This window comes from Lonchura striata, chromosome 1A (assembly GCF_050655825.1).
Source record: "Lonchura striata isolate lonStrDom1 chromosome 1A, ASM5065582v1, whole genome shotgun sequence".
In the NCBI taxonomy this organism is placed as follows: Eukaryota; Metazoa; Chordata; class Aves; order Passeriformes; family Estrildidae; genus Lonchura; species Lonchura striata.
The window spans coordinates 53,948,010-53,962,617 of NC_140741.1; the positions used below are offsets into that span (position 1 = coordinate 53,948,010).

The window sequence follows — 14,608 nt, forward strand, 5'->3', positions numbered from 1 at the left end:
CTTAATTTGGCTTTAGAAATAAATACAAGTATAGCACATCTATAACTGTTTGCATAGACCATAGCATCAAAAACTGTCATTTTATTTGCTCTGTAATTAATCTCAGATTGTTTTTCTTTTATCTTAGTGAACAATGTCAGTAGAAACAGATCTAATTTTAAGCCTTGGGTGTTGGTAAATCTGTAATAAACTTTTCATTACGACTGTTTATAGGGAAGGTGTGGGCAGAAGTTTGTTCAGCTTAGTCCTGTGAAAATGTCCAAGCAAAAGATAGTGAGAGGGTGTGTTTGAAGATCAATAGTGTTTATTTCTGTGGACAAAACAAATATCATTGTGGTATATTTTTATGATATGCTGTGCATTCAAAGGAGTAAAAGATGTACTTAAATGGTAAATAAGGTGTCTTCTTTTGTTTGTGCATATTATATATTTGATTCATACTTTTGTCTTTTTACTGATAATTCTTTTGAACACACAGGACACTGAATTACCTTTTATAGACTACAAAAGAAATAAAACTATTACTAGTACTAAGTTAATAAATGGCAAACACTGGACTAGGAAAATATTAGTAAGAAAAGTTTAAACATAAATATTAAGAGTATAATTGAGTTATGGTACAACTATAAAACAAAAGGATTCAATCAATGTATTGCTAAGTGATTCTTGTTCCCAAAAATTTGCTACATCTTTGGAATGTTATTTCTCAAGAGGAGTTTTGTTTTGCTTTAGTTTTTTGTTTGTTAGTTTGGGGGGGTTGTTTGTTTTGGGGTGGTTTTTTTTGGTTGTTTGTTTGTTTTTATTTTACAAACTATTTCATCAGAGAGGTAAAAATTCAACTAGCCAGCATGGAGGCTTGGCCTCAGATTTTATATTAGAGCTTGAATAATATTCACTGCTACTGGAAGACCTTTAAGTACTGAGGTAAATAATGGACACATCACTGTACACGTGGATTAAGTTGATTGACTTTAAATTGTACAAGTGGAAATCTACTTCTCTCCCACCTGTTGATTCTTTTGCAAACAGAGGAGTAAGGATAATTTCCAAATTTTGCTATTGTCATATACCTATATATACCAGCACTGTTGACTGGATTGTGTGCACAGTCTTCAAAAATAGGTGAAAAATTCTCCTCTGAGAACTTAAAAATATGGTTTGCATAGTGCAATTGAGAAGTAAATTGAAAGAGCACAAGGAGGAATAATATCTGTTTTCTCTGGAAGTTTTCAGTCAGGTGTCATACCTTTTTCATAGCTTTTCCTTTTGACCATTCTGCCCATAGCACTCAGTCAATTGTAAAACATGAATTGTTCTAGCTTTGTCTCTGCTGAGATATGAACTTGTCAGTCTTCTATGTTCAAATAGTACCAGTGTCACATATTTAATTGATCACTTTTGGGATTTGATTTACTACAGTCTGCTCTCTGGAATGGATTTTTTTAAAATGAAAATTGTGTGAATCAGCCATTTAGCGGTTATCAGCAAAGGAGTTATCCCACCACTGAAGAGAGATAAATTAGTGGGTTGTAGATAACTGTAAAAGCTAAGGAGTGTGATACATTTTGTTTTTTGTATGCCTCTGCAGTTTATTTACATAGATTTCTTTACACATACAACTAGCCAAGAGAGGAGGCATGTTAAAATCGATAATGTTATATATTTATCATTAATTGAAATATTGAGGAGGGGAAGAGTGGTTATTTGTTAATAATGAGGGCATAGAATTTTTCCAGATTTATTAAATAAAGGAATTAATCCCAAAACATACTGTAAGCAAATAACAGGAAATTCCAGAAGCAGGGCATCAATCAGATGTAAGAGTTCATCCCTTTTAAGATGTGAAAATAAAATCAGACATTATTTTTCAAAGCTTGATCAGAATGGAAGCAGAAAGATTGATCTTAGACCCACCAAATCCTGTGACCAGTACCTGAACTAACTTTTCAAAATACCTGGAATATGAGATCTTCCAAAGGCCTTGGAAGATCTTGTTCACCAGTCTAAAGCTATACAAAGTCCTGTTTCCACAAACTACACAGTAAGGTGTCCAAACTTAGGATCATTTCTCAGGGCCAGAAATTAGTACAATCTGAAGTATTTTATGAATGGGAGGAAGATAGTCCAGTTTTGTTAGTAGACATTTTCAAAAGAATGAACCCCAGGCTCTTTGCTGTTGAAGTAAGAAGAACCTGAATGGCTGAGCCCTGTAAGTCAAGCCAAATTCTTCAGTGGTATTTACTTACTGTATGGGTGTGATTTAATTCTTTCACTTATCAGAATACATTGAAAAGATGTGGTAAAAAGCCTCAAGGACTTATAAGAAAAACAACTAATATACAGGTTGGGTTTCAAACAAAGTCTAGAGTTTGTTTTTATGAAAGAAAACTGAATTCTATGTTAAAGTGCTAAGGACCCCAATTAGCAACTAATTCTGTCACCCTTCTTTATTCCAACTATTATTTTAGTTTCCCATTTAATCCATTACATCAGAAATAAAACTGTGTAATTGAATCATACAGCATTATATAGAATTTATTTTTAACCCCAAATTTCAATGAAAATTGCTCACTAATTCAGTTCAACAAGTTCTATAAGTTTGACAGAATCAGGCACCTACACCTGGACATAAAATACTCAGTCAAAAACATCACACAGAGCTCTTCATATTCCTTATGCTTTTAAGTAACTTATGTCTCTATTTTTTCAAAGTTTGGCAGTCATTTATAATAACTTGAGTTTACTAACAATGTTGGCATAAAATTACAGGAATTTGAGAAAGAGGGGTTGCATCTTACGCAAAACCAAAACCCAAAAAGAACCTCCACAACCCACAAATACTGTTGATCTGATTTGTTTAAAATAAAACAGTACAGTACTGCATCTCCAAATGTGCTTTGAGTCTGATTGCTCTGGGTGGCAGTTCTGATATACAACTTGAAAAGATGCACAAAGTATATAAGAGAATTTAAAAGAGGCTTTGCAAGAGTTATCAAAACTAAACTGATTTTATCAGTGCACTATTTGACTTTGCTCATTCATGCAGGCTGCATTAGAGAAGGAATGGCTAACTCTAGATTCCACCCGTTTCCCTTCAAAAACACTCCTGCTCTCAAACCAGCTGCACTGGCCAAAGGTAACATGTCACAGAAACAACTTAGTCTTCAGTCTTTATTCATTCTTTAAAGAAATGCTATTCTGAGGTGATTAATATGACAATTTAGTGACTTAAAAACACAATTACTTTTAGAAGTCTCAGACTTCCTCCTGATGTCCAGATGCAATTTTTCTTTTAGATTTTCTTTCATTTGCTTATTTTTTCTTTATTTTGGATTTATTTCAACACTTTACTTCACAGTAGCAGAAAAAAAAGATGATGTGCTTCATCTGCACATTTGGCAATGGATTAAAAATTGCTAGTTGACAAACTACTTTAAAAATACTAAGATCTGCATTATATGACAACAGCTGAATGTTTTCAGAACAGCTAAAGGTCATTGAACTGTAATGTCTGCTAGATAAACCTTGAAGTTTTGGCTTTTTGTTTTTGCAGGGTTTTGTATTCTTATTACAAGCATAGTATTACTAATGTTTTGTTTCCTACATTTAAGAGAAAAGAGTCTTATAAATGTACAATTTATTATATTTGGGGATGTGAAGTGTAACTAAAGTCAACTTTTTGTCCTATTCAGTTAGTTGAAAGTAATGTCTGTAATGGGCATATCACCATTAAGAATCCTTTCAGTTATAGTGATAAACTCTGCAAACCCTGGTGCACATTTTAAACTCAAACTTATGGGGATAATCAGTTGCATTCCTTTTCCTTCTCTTAGAAGTTTTCTAGGCCTTCAGATTCCAGTGGACATTTAAATAGTTTGCCATTAGCACCACAAGAAGTTTGGCAGTGTGCTAACAGACCACATTCATACTCAGCAGGAAAAATCGATTTTCATAGCAGGTAAGTTAAATTATATTATTTTAAACTGAATTTAAGTCATTTGAATTTGAGAAAAATAAAAAGGATAAGAAGAACCTATTTTCAGATGCTTTTACTACTTCTGGTTAATGTGATATTACTGGGGTTAAAATGTATTTACTTTCTAAAACCAAATATATTAAATTCAGTTGTTATTTTTCATTCACAACTGTAATTAGGAATATAAGAATATATATGTGTAGTTTTATTTATCTAGGTTTGACTATAAATCATAAAACTTCTATTTTTTCATATCTGTTATGAAATAGATGTTGAAATAGAGATTTTTAAGACTAGATAAAGATTAAAAGGGATTTGTTTAACAGCTGCATTCTGTGAAAGGACTGAAATATTCCTCAAGTAATTGAAATGTAAACATTTCAAATTGATGGCAGACTTTTATTACTCTCCAAGATAAAACCTTCATGGAGTATTAAAATAGATTTTCTTTTTTTTATCATTTCTTCAAAAGTGCCTTTAAAAGGCACAAACAAGTTGCAGAGTAACAAAGGCTGCAAAATAGGGTAACCCCAGACCTTTTCTTATTTACTTACCTTTCAGTATTGCTCTTACACTTTGTTTCCAGGCCAGGGAAGGAAACAATGTTACAGCTTTCTAACTGGAAAGAAAAAAAGGAGTTTTTATTTATGTCTGAAAAAGAAGAGAAAATAGCAGAAGAATGGTATGTTCAGCTTTTATTTACACAGTGAATTCTAAAAATAGGTATAGTATAGTTGGCTGTTGCTTACTTTTTTAAAGTTCCACTTTTGAAGAACCTCTGTTTTCTACCAAAGTAAAAATTATTGTAATTATTTTTGTAAGTGTCTGGGAAACTATCTTAATAGGTTGCAATAATGTAATGTTAAGAATTGCAGCTATCTCTGTAACTCAGAAAGATTCACACTAAGGATCAGTACTACACACCAGTATTGTTTTTGAAAAATGTATTATACAATAATATGCAGCTGGTGTAACATAATACATGTGAAATATTTAGTGAGTCATTTTCTTCCCTTAGGGGTTTTAAGGATATTTCTACTGCACAGCTAGTGCTGAAGAGGGCCCATAAAATGAAACCTAAAAAGTACAGTAATAAAAGTTTAGGTAAGTCAACAGTTAAAATAATGCTTATATCGATGTAATTTTTCCTTTCTTAAAATAGTATTTCTCTTTAAAAACTTTGTACAACATTAAACATTAATTTGAATAAAGGTGGAGTGTGATTCAGTAAAAACAACTCAGTTTAAATCAACATATTTCAATTTTAAAAACCATTCTACTGGATTTTGAAGTTGAACATTTGACAGCTATGAAAAGCAGAAATTTTATTTCCTCCTGTTCATGTATCTCTTTTTCTAGATGTGGAATTTGTATTTCTGCATTTTGTGTTTCTTGTATTTTCTTCTTGAGAAAATCTTAGGTTAAAAATTTTGACTTACGCAAGAACTATTTATGAAAACAACAGTGTGAAATATTTGAAAGTACATCATTCCATTTTTAAAATTACATATTTACTGTGCAAATAGATAAAGCTTATCCAATTTCTCATCCAGTTGTGTTCTTGTTCTTCTCAGATACTTCTAATGTCAATGAACCTTCCTTAGAAGTTGTTAACATGATATGCTAATAGAAAGGTTGCTGGAATATATTAATAAATGTATTAGTAAAATAATGATAGTACAAGAAACATTTAAACATGTAAGACCCTAGTTGACAATAGGACCCAATATTAAATGGTCTTTAGAAAGTGCACCCTTATTTACTTATATTTTGTATCACAAGCTACACTCTTCTGTATAACTTTGCAAAACTCTTCTGTATTAAGTGTTGAACATATTCAAAGATGTTTTGCTCTTCAAAGGGAAAAAACCCAATCTACACAAATATCTAAGCAAAGATTTTTTCTGTAAATTTTTTTCTGTGTTAAATGCCATAACTATGACTAAGACTAAATATGATAAAAATTATTTATAGTTAAAAAATAATAAAAGGGGTAAGCAACAAAAAGACATGTAATCAGCAAATCATGCTTTGTGGAAATGATAGTATATGGATAAGAAGTTAAAGTTAATATTTTAAAATCTGCATAGCTTTCCATAGTGCCCTACCATGTTACTGCATATAAAAAAATAAAGTAATAAGTATCTGGTGTGCAGCTGAGTTTTTAAATATATATTCCAATTTTTGGCCTCTATAATTTTTAAAAGAATAAAACTTATTAGTTTATATCTTCTTTTCTCCATTTGCTGTCTGTCTTATATTAGTAATTAATTCAGTCCTAGATGTCTGATTGAGCATATCAAATTTGCTGTCCTGTTTTTGTTGTAGTTCTAATGGATTTCTTGGGTATGTTTATGTTCACTTTGTTCAGATTATTCAATATGATGTATAGGTGTTGAGCTTTTTAATGTAGTGCTTGGAATATTCTCAAAGTACATTGCTAGTTTTTGAAAAAATTGAAAAACCTTTTGCACAATGTTTTTATAGTTTCAAATTTTCTCCTCTTTACACTACCTCATATAGATTTTTTTTGTCTTTCTGACTGTTACATCAAGCACAAAAATAACCTGTGTATATAATTTGCCTGTATGGGTTTCTCTGTCAGTCATTGAAATCACAAGGGTTTTTTCAGATGAAGAGAAAGCATAGTTTCCAGTACCAAAAAAATGTGACTGAAAATATTTCACTTCATCCCTTTTCAGTGAAAAGATTATCAAACTAACTATTCTTTCTCATACAGCACACTGACAGTCAGTCCTTCCTTGGTCTGTAAGGAAATTATTAATGGAAATTGATAATGGAAATTATAAATCAAAACAAGTATTTTTATATTTAATTGATCTTAAAGCTCTGATCTCATACCAAAAACCAAAAATTATCCTGATCAAATATTCTCCATGTGAAAAGAATCTCCACATATATAATTTTGTTTTCCATCAGGTATATCCTCTAAAAGAGATGAGAGTAAATCAGGGTCTTTTTGAGGGTCTGGTAGGAGAGAAGGACTTTTCAGCATTTAAATTAGAGTGGACACACCTTATCCTGAGGCTAGCCAGCTCCAGATCAGGAAACTGTAATCAGACCCATTAGGCTGCGAGTAACCTTTCCTAGTTCTCTGTGTGGTACAGCTCATGCTAGATTACTTTTAGCAATTTCAGTGTAACTGGGGAGTGAGACTTCACACTCTGAGGCTATTGCTTTGAGTTTAACCCTACTGAAGCAGCAATTGCAAGAGAGATTTTATTCTTTCTAATATTCAAAAGCAGATTCAAATTCATTTGGATAAGTAGATGTTAGCACTGTCTTTCAATGCTCCCATAAAAGTTGCCATCCTATTGCCTTCATCTCCACTGAAATGAGGTTAATTTATCTTGTACTTAGTGATATGCATATGGAAAGTTGTAGAATTTAGTTTTAGCAAACTGTTTCTATTCTTTCTTTTGGATTTCCAGGTCTTCAGTGTTATAATTGCAACTGTTTCCTTTTTAGCTTTCTAATTGAAAGTAGCTGAAGGATGATATCTACAAGAAAATAATTTTGTGTGTGATAAGCATTCATACCCACTAGAATGTAAGCAACCAGCAGCCACTTAGAAGTGGGAATTATGAGGTATAAATAAGAAATTTTCAATGTTATACCTACTTACACATCTGACTTGGAAGTAAAACTTCAACCTTTGAGAGAATGCAAAGCAAGAACTCTAAAGATTCAAGATACAAATAAATTATAAGCTCTTCACATTAAACCTGTAGCTTTTATGTTGAGATTGCAATATGATCCCAAACATCTTTTATATTTTTTGTAAAGATCTCATTACTTGCAGGTAATGATAAGGTATTGATGGATCCCCTTGGAACAAACTAGCCGTCAGAGTATGTTTTCTGGTTCCATATGCTGTCAAAGTCCTTTACCTTAGTTAGAGCTGAGATTCACAAATGCAAAGTGTTAAACCAGCTTGCATTCAGAGAGTTATACAGTTGCTTTTTAATATTTTCAAGACATCTGCTGGGTTGGAAACCTGGACTGGATAGCCCTGAACATCTTTGATCCTCAGTATAGGTGTGGAAATTTATTCCCTTTTATTTTCCAGATAAAACATTTGTCTTCTACTAGTGCAACAGTGATGGTATACATTTGATAATTATAGAAGTCCACATCTGAGTTAGTCATCTGCATTGTTTTATGAAAAGAAATTTTCTCTTAAAATATAATTCAAAAACAGGCTACTTGTATCCCACTGTAAAAGCACTTATAGTTCTCCATTGCCTAGATGCAAAAGCTAGACTGAATTGCTGAAGTACAAAGTTAAACTCTAGATATGTAGAAGTAACTGAGAAGTGTCTTAGCTCATATGTCTGGCCACATATCTTCTCAGTAAAGAAAAAGGTATGGAAAATACTAGCAAGTGCACTGAATTTGTATTGTATTTCAAGGGAGAGAGAGCTTAAAGTAGCATAGCCTTTGATAGGGAGTGATTCAGGCAAGGCTTATATTGCAGAAGACCAGTCCCACCAACTAATGACCTTAAGGCCTGTATGCCCTAATCCACTGCTGTTATGTATGCTTCCGTATGTAGTTAAAGGCCTGCATTTTACTGATATGAAATGTATGCTGTGTCTGTTTCAACTATTTTTACTATGCATTAAGATAATATAAAAAGTATGGGCAAGAAACCAGAAATTTGAAGCCAAGTAAAACTGGCATAATATCAGAAATATTCCTGTTAACCTGGGTGCATAATATTCTACAGAAATTCTAATTCAAAATCTAAATACAGCAGACAGTATTGCACCTCATGGTGCTTAAGTGGATGTGACTCATAACAATATTAGCTTCCTAAAGATGTATTGGCACAACAGTACCAAATTACTTGCTTAACTTGGAATTTCCCTCATCCTGTGGATTTTATATTAGCATCTCAGTTAACCTCTTTTTCTTTTAAGACAGCTGAAAGCTTGTCTCTCCTACACTGGTGCATTACTTTTTGCTTAACGTTTTCCTCTCCAAAAAAAAAGTTCTCTTATCAGTGGATCAGGTCCAGCCAGCATGGGTTTAGAAAAAGCAGCTCCTGCTTCAGCCAGCCTGATCTTATTTTATGACCAGGTGACTCTCTGCTGGATGAGGAAAAGGTTGTGGATGTTGTCTACCTGGATTTCAGTGAAGCATTCTCCTGGAGAAGCTAGCTTGAACAGGTGCACTTTTTGCTGGATTAAAAACTGGCTGGATGGCCAGGCGCACAGAGTGGTAGCGAATGGTGCTCCATCCAGTTGGCAACTGGTCGCTAGGGGAATTCCCTCAGTACTGGGGCTGGACCTCTTCAATATCTTAATTGATGATCATGGGTAGGGACAGGGGAGCAGAATCAAAGGCAGCCTCAGTAAATTTGCAGATGACACTAAGTTGATCTGCTGGAGGGCAGAAAGGCTCTGCAGAGGAAGCTGGACATGGTGAATTGATGGACCAAGGCCAATTGCATGAGGTTCTACAAGAGGAAGTGCTGGGTCTTGCCGCTGGATCACGAGAACTCCAGGCAGCACTACAGGTTTAGGAGACAGTGACTGTAGAGCAACCCAAAGGAAAAGGACCTGGGGATGCTGGTTGACAGCAGCTGAACATGAGCCAGCATGTGCCCAGGTGGCCAAGAAGGCCAATGGCATCCTGGCCTGGATCAGCAATAATGTGACCAGCAGGACCTGGGCAGGGATTGTGTCCTTGTACTTGGCACTGGTGAGGACCCACCTTGAGTCCTGTGTCCAGTTCTGGGCCATTCACTGCGAGATATTGAGGTGCTGGGGAATGCCCAGAGAAGGGCAACAAGGCTGGGGAAGGGTCTGGAGCACAAGTCCTATGAGGAGTGGCTGAGGGAGCTGGGGTTGTTTAGCCTGGAAGGGAGGAACCTTAGGGGAGACTTAATTGCTCAGTTATGCTCAGGCATAACTGCTTGAAAGGAGGCTGTAGCCAGGTGGGGGCTGGTCTCTTCTCCCAGGCAACCAGCATCAGAACAGTAGGAAATGGCCTCAAGCAGTGCCAGAGAAGATTCAGGAAGATTGTTTTTTTCCCTGAAAGTTTAATTAAGCATTGGAACAGGCTGCCCAGGGAGTGGCAGAGTCACCATCCCTGGAAGGAAATGACTGGATATGGCACTTAGTGGTGTGCTTTAGTTGGCATGGTGGTGTTTAGTCAAACATACTTAATGATCTTGAAGGTCTTTTCCAACCTTAATGGTTCTATGATTCTATGGTAATTCTTGATGCCACATAGGTAGGAAAAAAAAGATAGAAAAGGTAAAAAGCAGCTGAAGTGGACCTTGATCACTAGAACCAAGATACAGTGATAAAGATATTTCATAGAGGTCAGCAAATATTTTTAGTTGAAGTTTAGAATTTTAGACAGCAAATCAATTCTAGTTAAAAAATGAAAGAAAAAACAGTAAAAAACTCAACCCACCTTCCTCAAATACACAACTCCAAAACAGATAATCCATCTTAACAAGTCAGAATGAAAATTCGTGCCATATTATTATTCCTTATTACACATTACATGAATGACCATTGATGTTTTCTTAGTAACAGAAAAAAAGCTTCTTTTGTTGTGATTGTCAATTCTGGATAGAAGTGACTTCTAGTAACTCCAGCCATGGATGAGCTGGAGTTCTATTTGCTATACCATTTATGAAACAAAATCTGGTCTTTCTTCCAAGTGAATTTACATTGTAGATAAGAATCTGTTGCTGTGTACAACTTTGACTTATCATCTCTTTAAAGTTGTTGCATTATATTTATGTTTTCCTAATTACAGGTATTGCACAACAAAAATGCATGGTAAATATTTTAATTTTTCCGTTTCAGATATTAACAAGAAGTTTAGGAACATGGTGCCAGATCAGGCAGTAACTAATCCTTCCATATTATTTCCATAAGATATCTTGTGTTTGTCCAACTTAACTTCTATATTTTGAGGCAGCCAAGGAATGTACATTAAATTACCTCCCTGGTTTCTAGATTGAGAGCACAGATCATCATCTGATAAACCACATTTAAATGAGTATGCCTGAATCCAGGAAGATATTTCTATGATTTTGAACTATTGGACTCTTTCACAGTTCTCTGTGTGAAATCTAAAACATTTGATTGCTCATCATCAAAGCATACATGCAGTTCATTATCCTAGCTCACTCAGAGACTGAAAAGCCACTAGTATTATGAAGTAATCTATGTAATATTGCTTACATTTGGGACTAAATAAAGAAAAGGACTCATTTTTAATAACAGAAGAGCTGTAGGCAGTGGTTGAGGTGATCCAGGTAGGTACAAATTCAAGTAGTCTGGCACTGGGTTAAATCCATGTGGATTCTTTAAGTTATTTTGCAAAGATTCAAAGATGAATCTTCTGATGGAAATCTCTTAGAACAGTTTCCATTATTTGCCCTTCTTCCCAGTTCACAGAAGACTTTGCTGGTGCTATTCTTGTGCAAAAATAAACATTTGAGAAATCTAACTTGGGACTAATAACTCTGAGTGACTTCACCAAAAATCTTTAGTATAGTTTAACTTTGGGCTTGGTGTTTTCATAGAATTGGATGGGAGGTTGGATAAGAGAAGATTATATTTTTAAAACATTTTGGAGCAATGCCAATAGACATATATAGGAAAAAAATATATTATTTCAGGAATTATTTTAAATTAATCAAAATTACTTTGGAAATTTTTGACTGCATTTGGTCTTAAGGGGTTTTATTTGATTTTGTCACTTCGTCTTTGATTGTTAATTGAAGAAAGACACTCATTTTTGTAACTAGTATAAAGCTGGAAGAAGTCTTTTTTGTCAACACTGTATGCTAGATGTTGGAGAAATTGCAATTAGAAAAATAGTATTTTTACATTTTCATTCATGTGCAGGACTTGTATGGCCATGTATCTTATAATTATAGAACAGACAATAATAATTCATGCTTAAAATATTTTTTATAACTTCTATTATCTAAAATTTCAAAGAGAACATTTAAAGTATATTGTAATACAATTTCAAGGTATTTTAATCACAAGTCTTACTGTGATTCACTATCCCAAAATTTTGCTACCCTGATGAACACTAGTCTGATACAATTTTTTTTTTTAGTTGGATGGCTACTTTATCCATTTATACAGAGTGAAAGAATCTACAAACCTGGCAATACAGTTTGTGAATAAAATTACCTGATTATCAGAATCATTCTAATAATCCACCTTTGAAACTAATGGAGCTAATTGTTATTTATTTTGTTTCTTAGATGGTTTCATTGAATTTAGCTAGTAAAAGTGAGTTAAAATTACTCTAAATATGACATCCTCTGGGTAATCTGAAAGCTTTAAACATCCTACAACTAAATGAGAGAGGCTCTTTAGCCAAATTGAGATAGCAAATTGTAAGGTATCACTGATTCTGCCTTGTGAAGACATGACCTAATTTAGTCCCTCCTCACATGCCACCATTTCTTCATTAGTCAAGTTTGCTGCTTTGTGAAGGGTTAGTACCATTAAGAACATTCTGTCAACCACATGCTGCTGCAGTGTGGGCTGACCAAGTATACTTTAACATCTTGACGTGTTTTGCCAATGCATTATCTCTTAGAGTGCCACACCCCATTAGGAATCTTCTCCAGGTTTACCATTGATCTTCCCATTCTCTGGGAAAAAGCTGAGGTCTTGGGATCCTTTTATCTTACTTTAATTTGTAGTTGAAGTAACTACTACAGCTGTAGGGAGCTAGTCAAAACCAACTTTACAAATGGTTGTTAAAATTCCCACCTTCTTCATTCATAAGAAGTTGCCCTCCATCTTAATAGGATATTCTGGTCATTCAGAAATAAGAAAACTGACAAAAAAGCTATTTACTCTGCTGCAGTATTGTCATGGTCTTATAAACCTCTCAATAAACATTAATGAGATCATGTAACAGACTTAAAATTAAGCACAAGACATAAATAGTAATTCCAACGTATTATGTCTGAATCCTCTTTGAGTCTTTCCATAACCTGTTTTTCTGTTCTATCTGTTCTGGCAGTGTCTCACATATTAATTTTTGCTACACACACATTCTTTGAGAAAATTTAGATCCTTCCCTTGCCATTTCTACTTTTTTGATAAACCCCATTGCTTTTTTTATCCTTGTTACTAATTCTGCCCTTTTCAGACAGTTTTTAGTCATCTTTGTAGACAAGCTTATTCTGCCTCATGGTTTCTCATATATTCCTGAGAGTGGGTATATCTGTTTGGGCTACTGTGTTTTAAACATATTTCTTGTATCTTTTCTTTGGCATTCTATTAGTCATATTACCTTGCTCAATGACATATCTACAAAACTCTCTATACTTTGCTCATCATTGTGTATCTGCTATTGTAGCTACATTTTTTCAGTCCCTATTTTTTTTTTTAGTATTATCACTGGTTGATTCTGCATTGTGCCTACAATTTTCACATTCTTTCTAATGCACTGTTTCCCTTAAACTCTGCCTTTCCTCCTGTGCCAAGCAAAAAATTCATCCTTCAAATTGTAAATAACGTGAAAATCACTTCTCCTGACTTGCGTGCTTTTTGCATCAGTGTAACATCAGTTAATTAAACTCTTTTTCTTTTTTTTTTGCCAGTCTAGGAACATGTCTTATATAGATTTATATACAATGATCTGCTCATCTGTACCACTTTGCAAACTTTTAAAAGTAACAGTTAAGAAACAGTCAAGATTTCATTCTTCAGCATATAGGCTTCTGGGGTATTTTTTAATTTCAATTTTTTAACTTTAATTAAGATGGAAGATGGAGGAAGACTAGCTTATTATCTAAAAGTGTAGCCTCAAAAATAAACTGTGTTCTGTTAACATTTTTAGGTGTAAAGGTCTTAATTTAAACTGTTGAATAATTATGACCCAAAGCTTTCAGAAACACTGCTTGATATGTACCCTGTTAATATTTCTGCTTCAAATTCAAGGTTAAAATCCAGATTTTTAAAAAATATTTCCTGCAAATACATGCTTCAGAGTTTATTTTTAATTTGTAGATGAGTGAGCTGAAAGATCAACAGTGTTAAAATTGCAAAACAATGACTTTGATTCTCAGTTGCATGTGTATTTATATGGCTTTATTTTAGAAAGTGTAATCTTTTGTGAATATAAAACCTACTTTTATAAGGTATTTTCATTTATTAAGTGGCTAAAAGGTGAAAAGCTGCTTGAAGGAATGAGTGAGCCAGGTCTGACCTTTGATTTTAACTTGTTCTTGTCATCTAGACCCAGCTGTGCGCCTGGCGTTGTTCAAAAACAATGAAAATAAACATCTCTCTATGAAACCACCAGGGAAGACACAGCATATAAATGCTGGATACTTTGAAGGTATGAACAAGTATTTCATTTTATGCATATAAGCATATATATTTTGCAATGTCTTTTAAACAGGCTTACTCAAAATATGAAACACTATGTGCAAATAGAAAAAGGCAGAAGTTTAAGGAACTTAGCTGTTTCTCAAGTCACAGCAGTGAAACATTTCAATTTCAATTCATTGCAGAGAGCAAGAGGTGCCCCTAGAGCTTAATTCATAGGGAAATTGAATCTAACTTATTTATTTATTGTTTTATTATTAAATCTTCATAATTAAAA

The 14,608-nt window shown here is 33.9% G+C and overlaps 1 protein-coding gene across 10 annotated transcripts in view; it reads left to right on the top strand.

The window, feature by feature from the left end:
- Nucleotides 1-14,608, top strand: part of LRRIQ1 (leucine rich repeats and IQ motif containing 1) — a 103,551-nt gene that overhangs the window by 49,288 nt on the left and 39,655 nt on the right. For 8 of the 10 annotated variants that reach the window (XR_014952297.1, XR_014952296.1, XM_031507743.3 and 5 more), the window contains exons 19-23: nt 3,047-3,136; nt 3,834-3,958; nt 4,563-4,658; nt 4,995-5,080; nt 14,240-14,341. Coding sequence is in view for 8 of the 10 variants with exons in the window: in XM_031507743.3 (XP_031363603.3) it covers nt 3,047-3,136; nt 3,834-3,958; nt 4,563-4,658; nt 4,995-5,080; nt 14,240-14,341 (499 nt within the window). In the remaining 2 variants the exon portion in view is untranslated. The remainder of the gene's footprint in view (nt 1-3,046; nt 3,137-3,833; nt 3,959-4,562; nt 4,659-4,994; nt 5,081-14,239; nt 14,342-14,608) is intronic. The other 2 variants (XM_085570165.1, XM_085570166.1) reach the window with 1 other exon arrangement.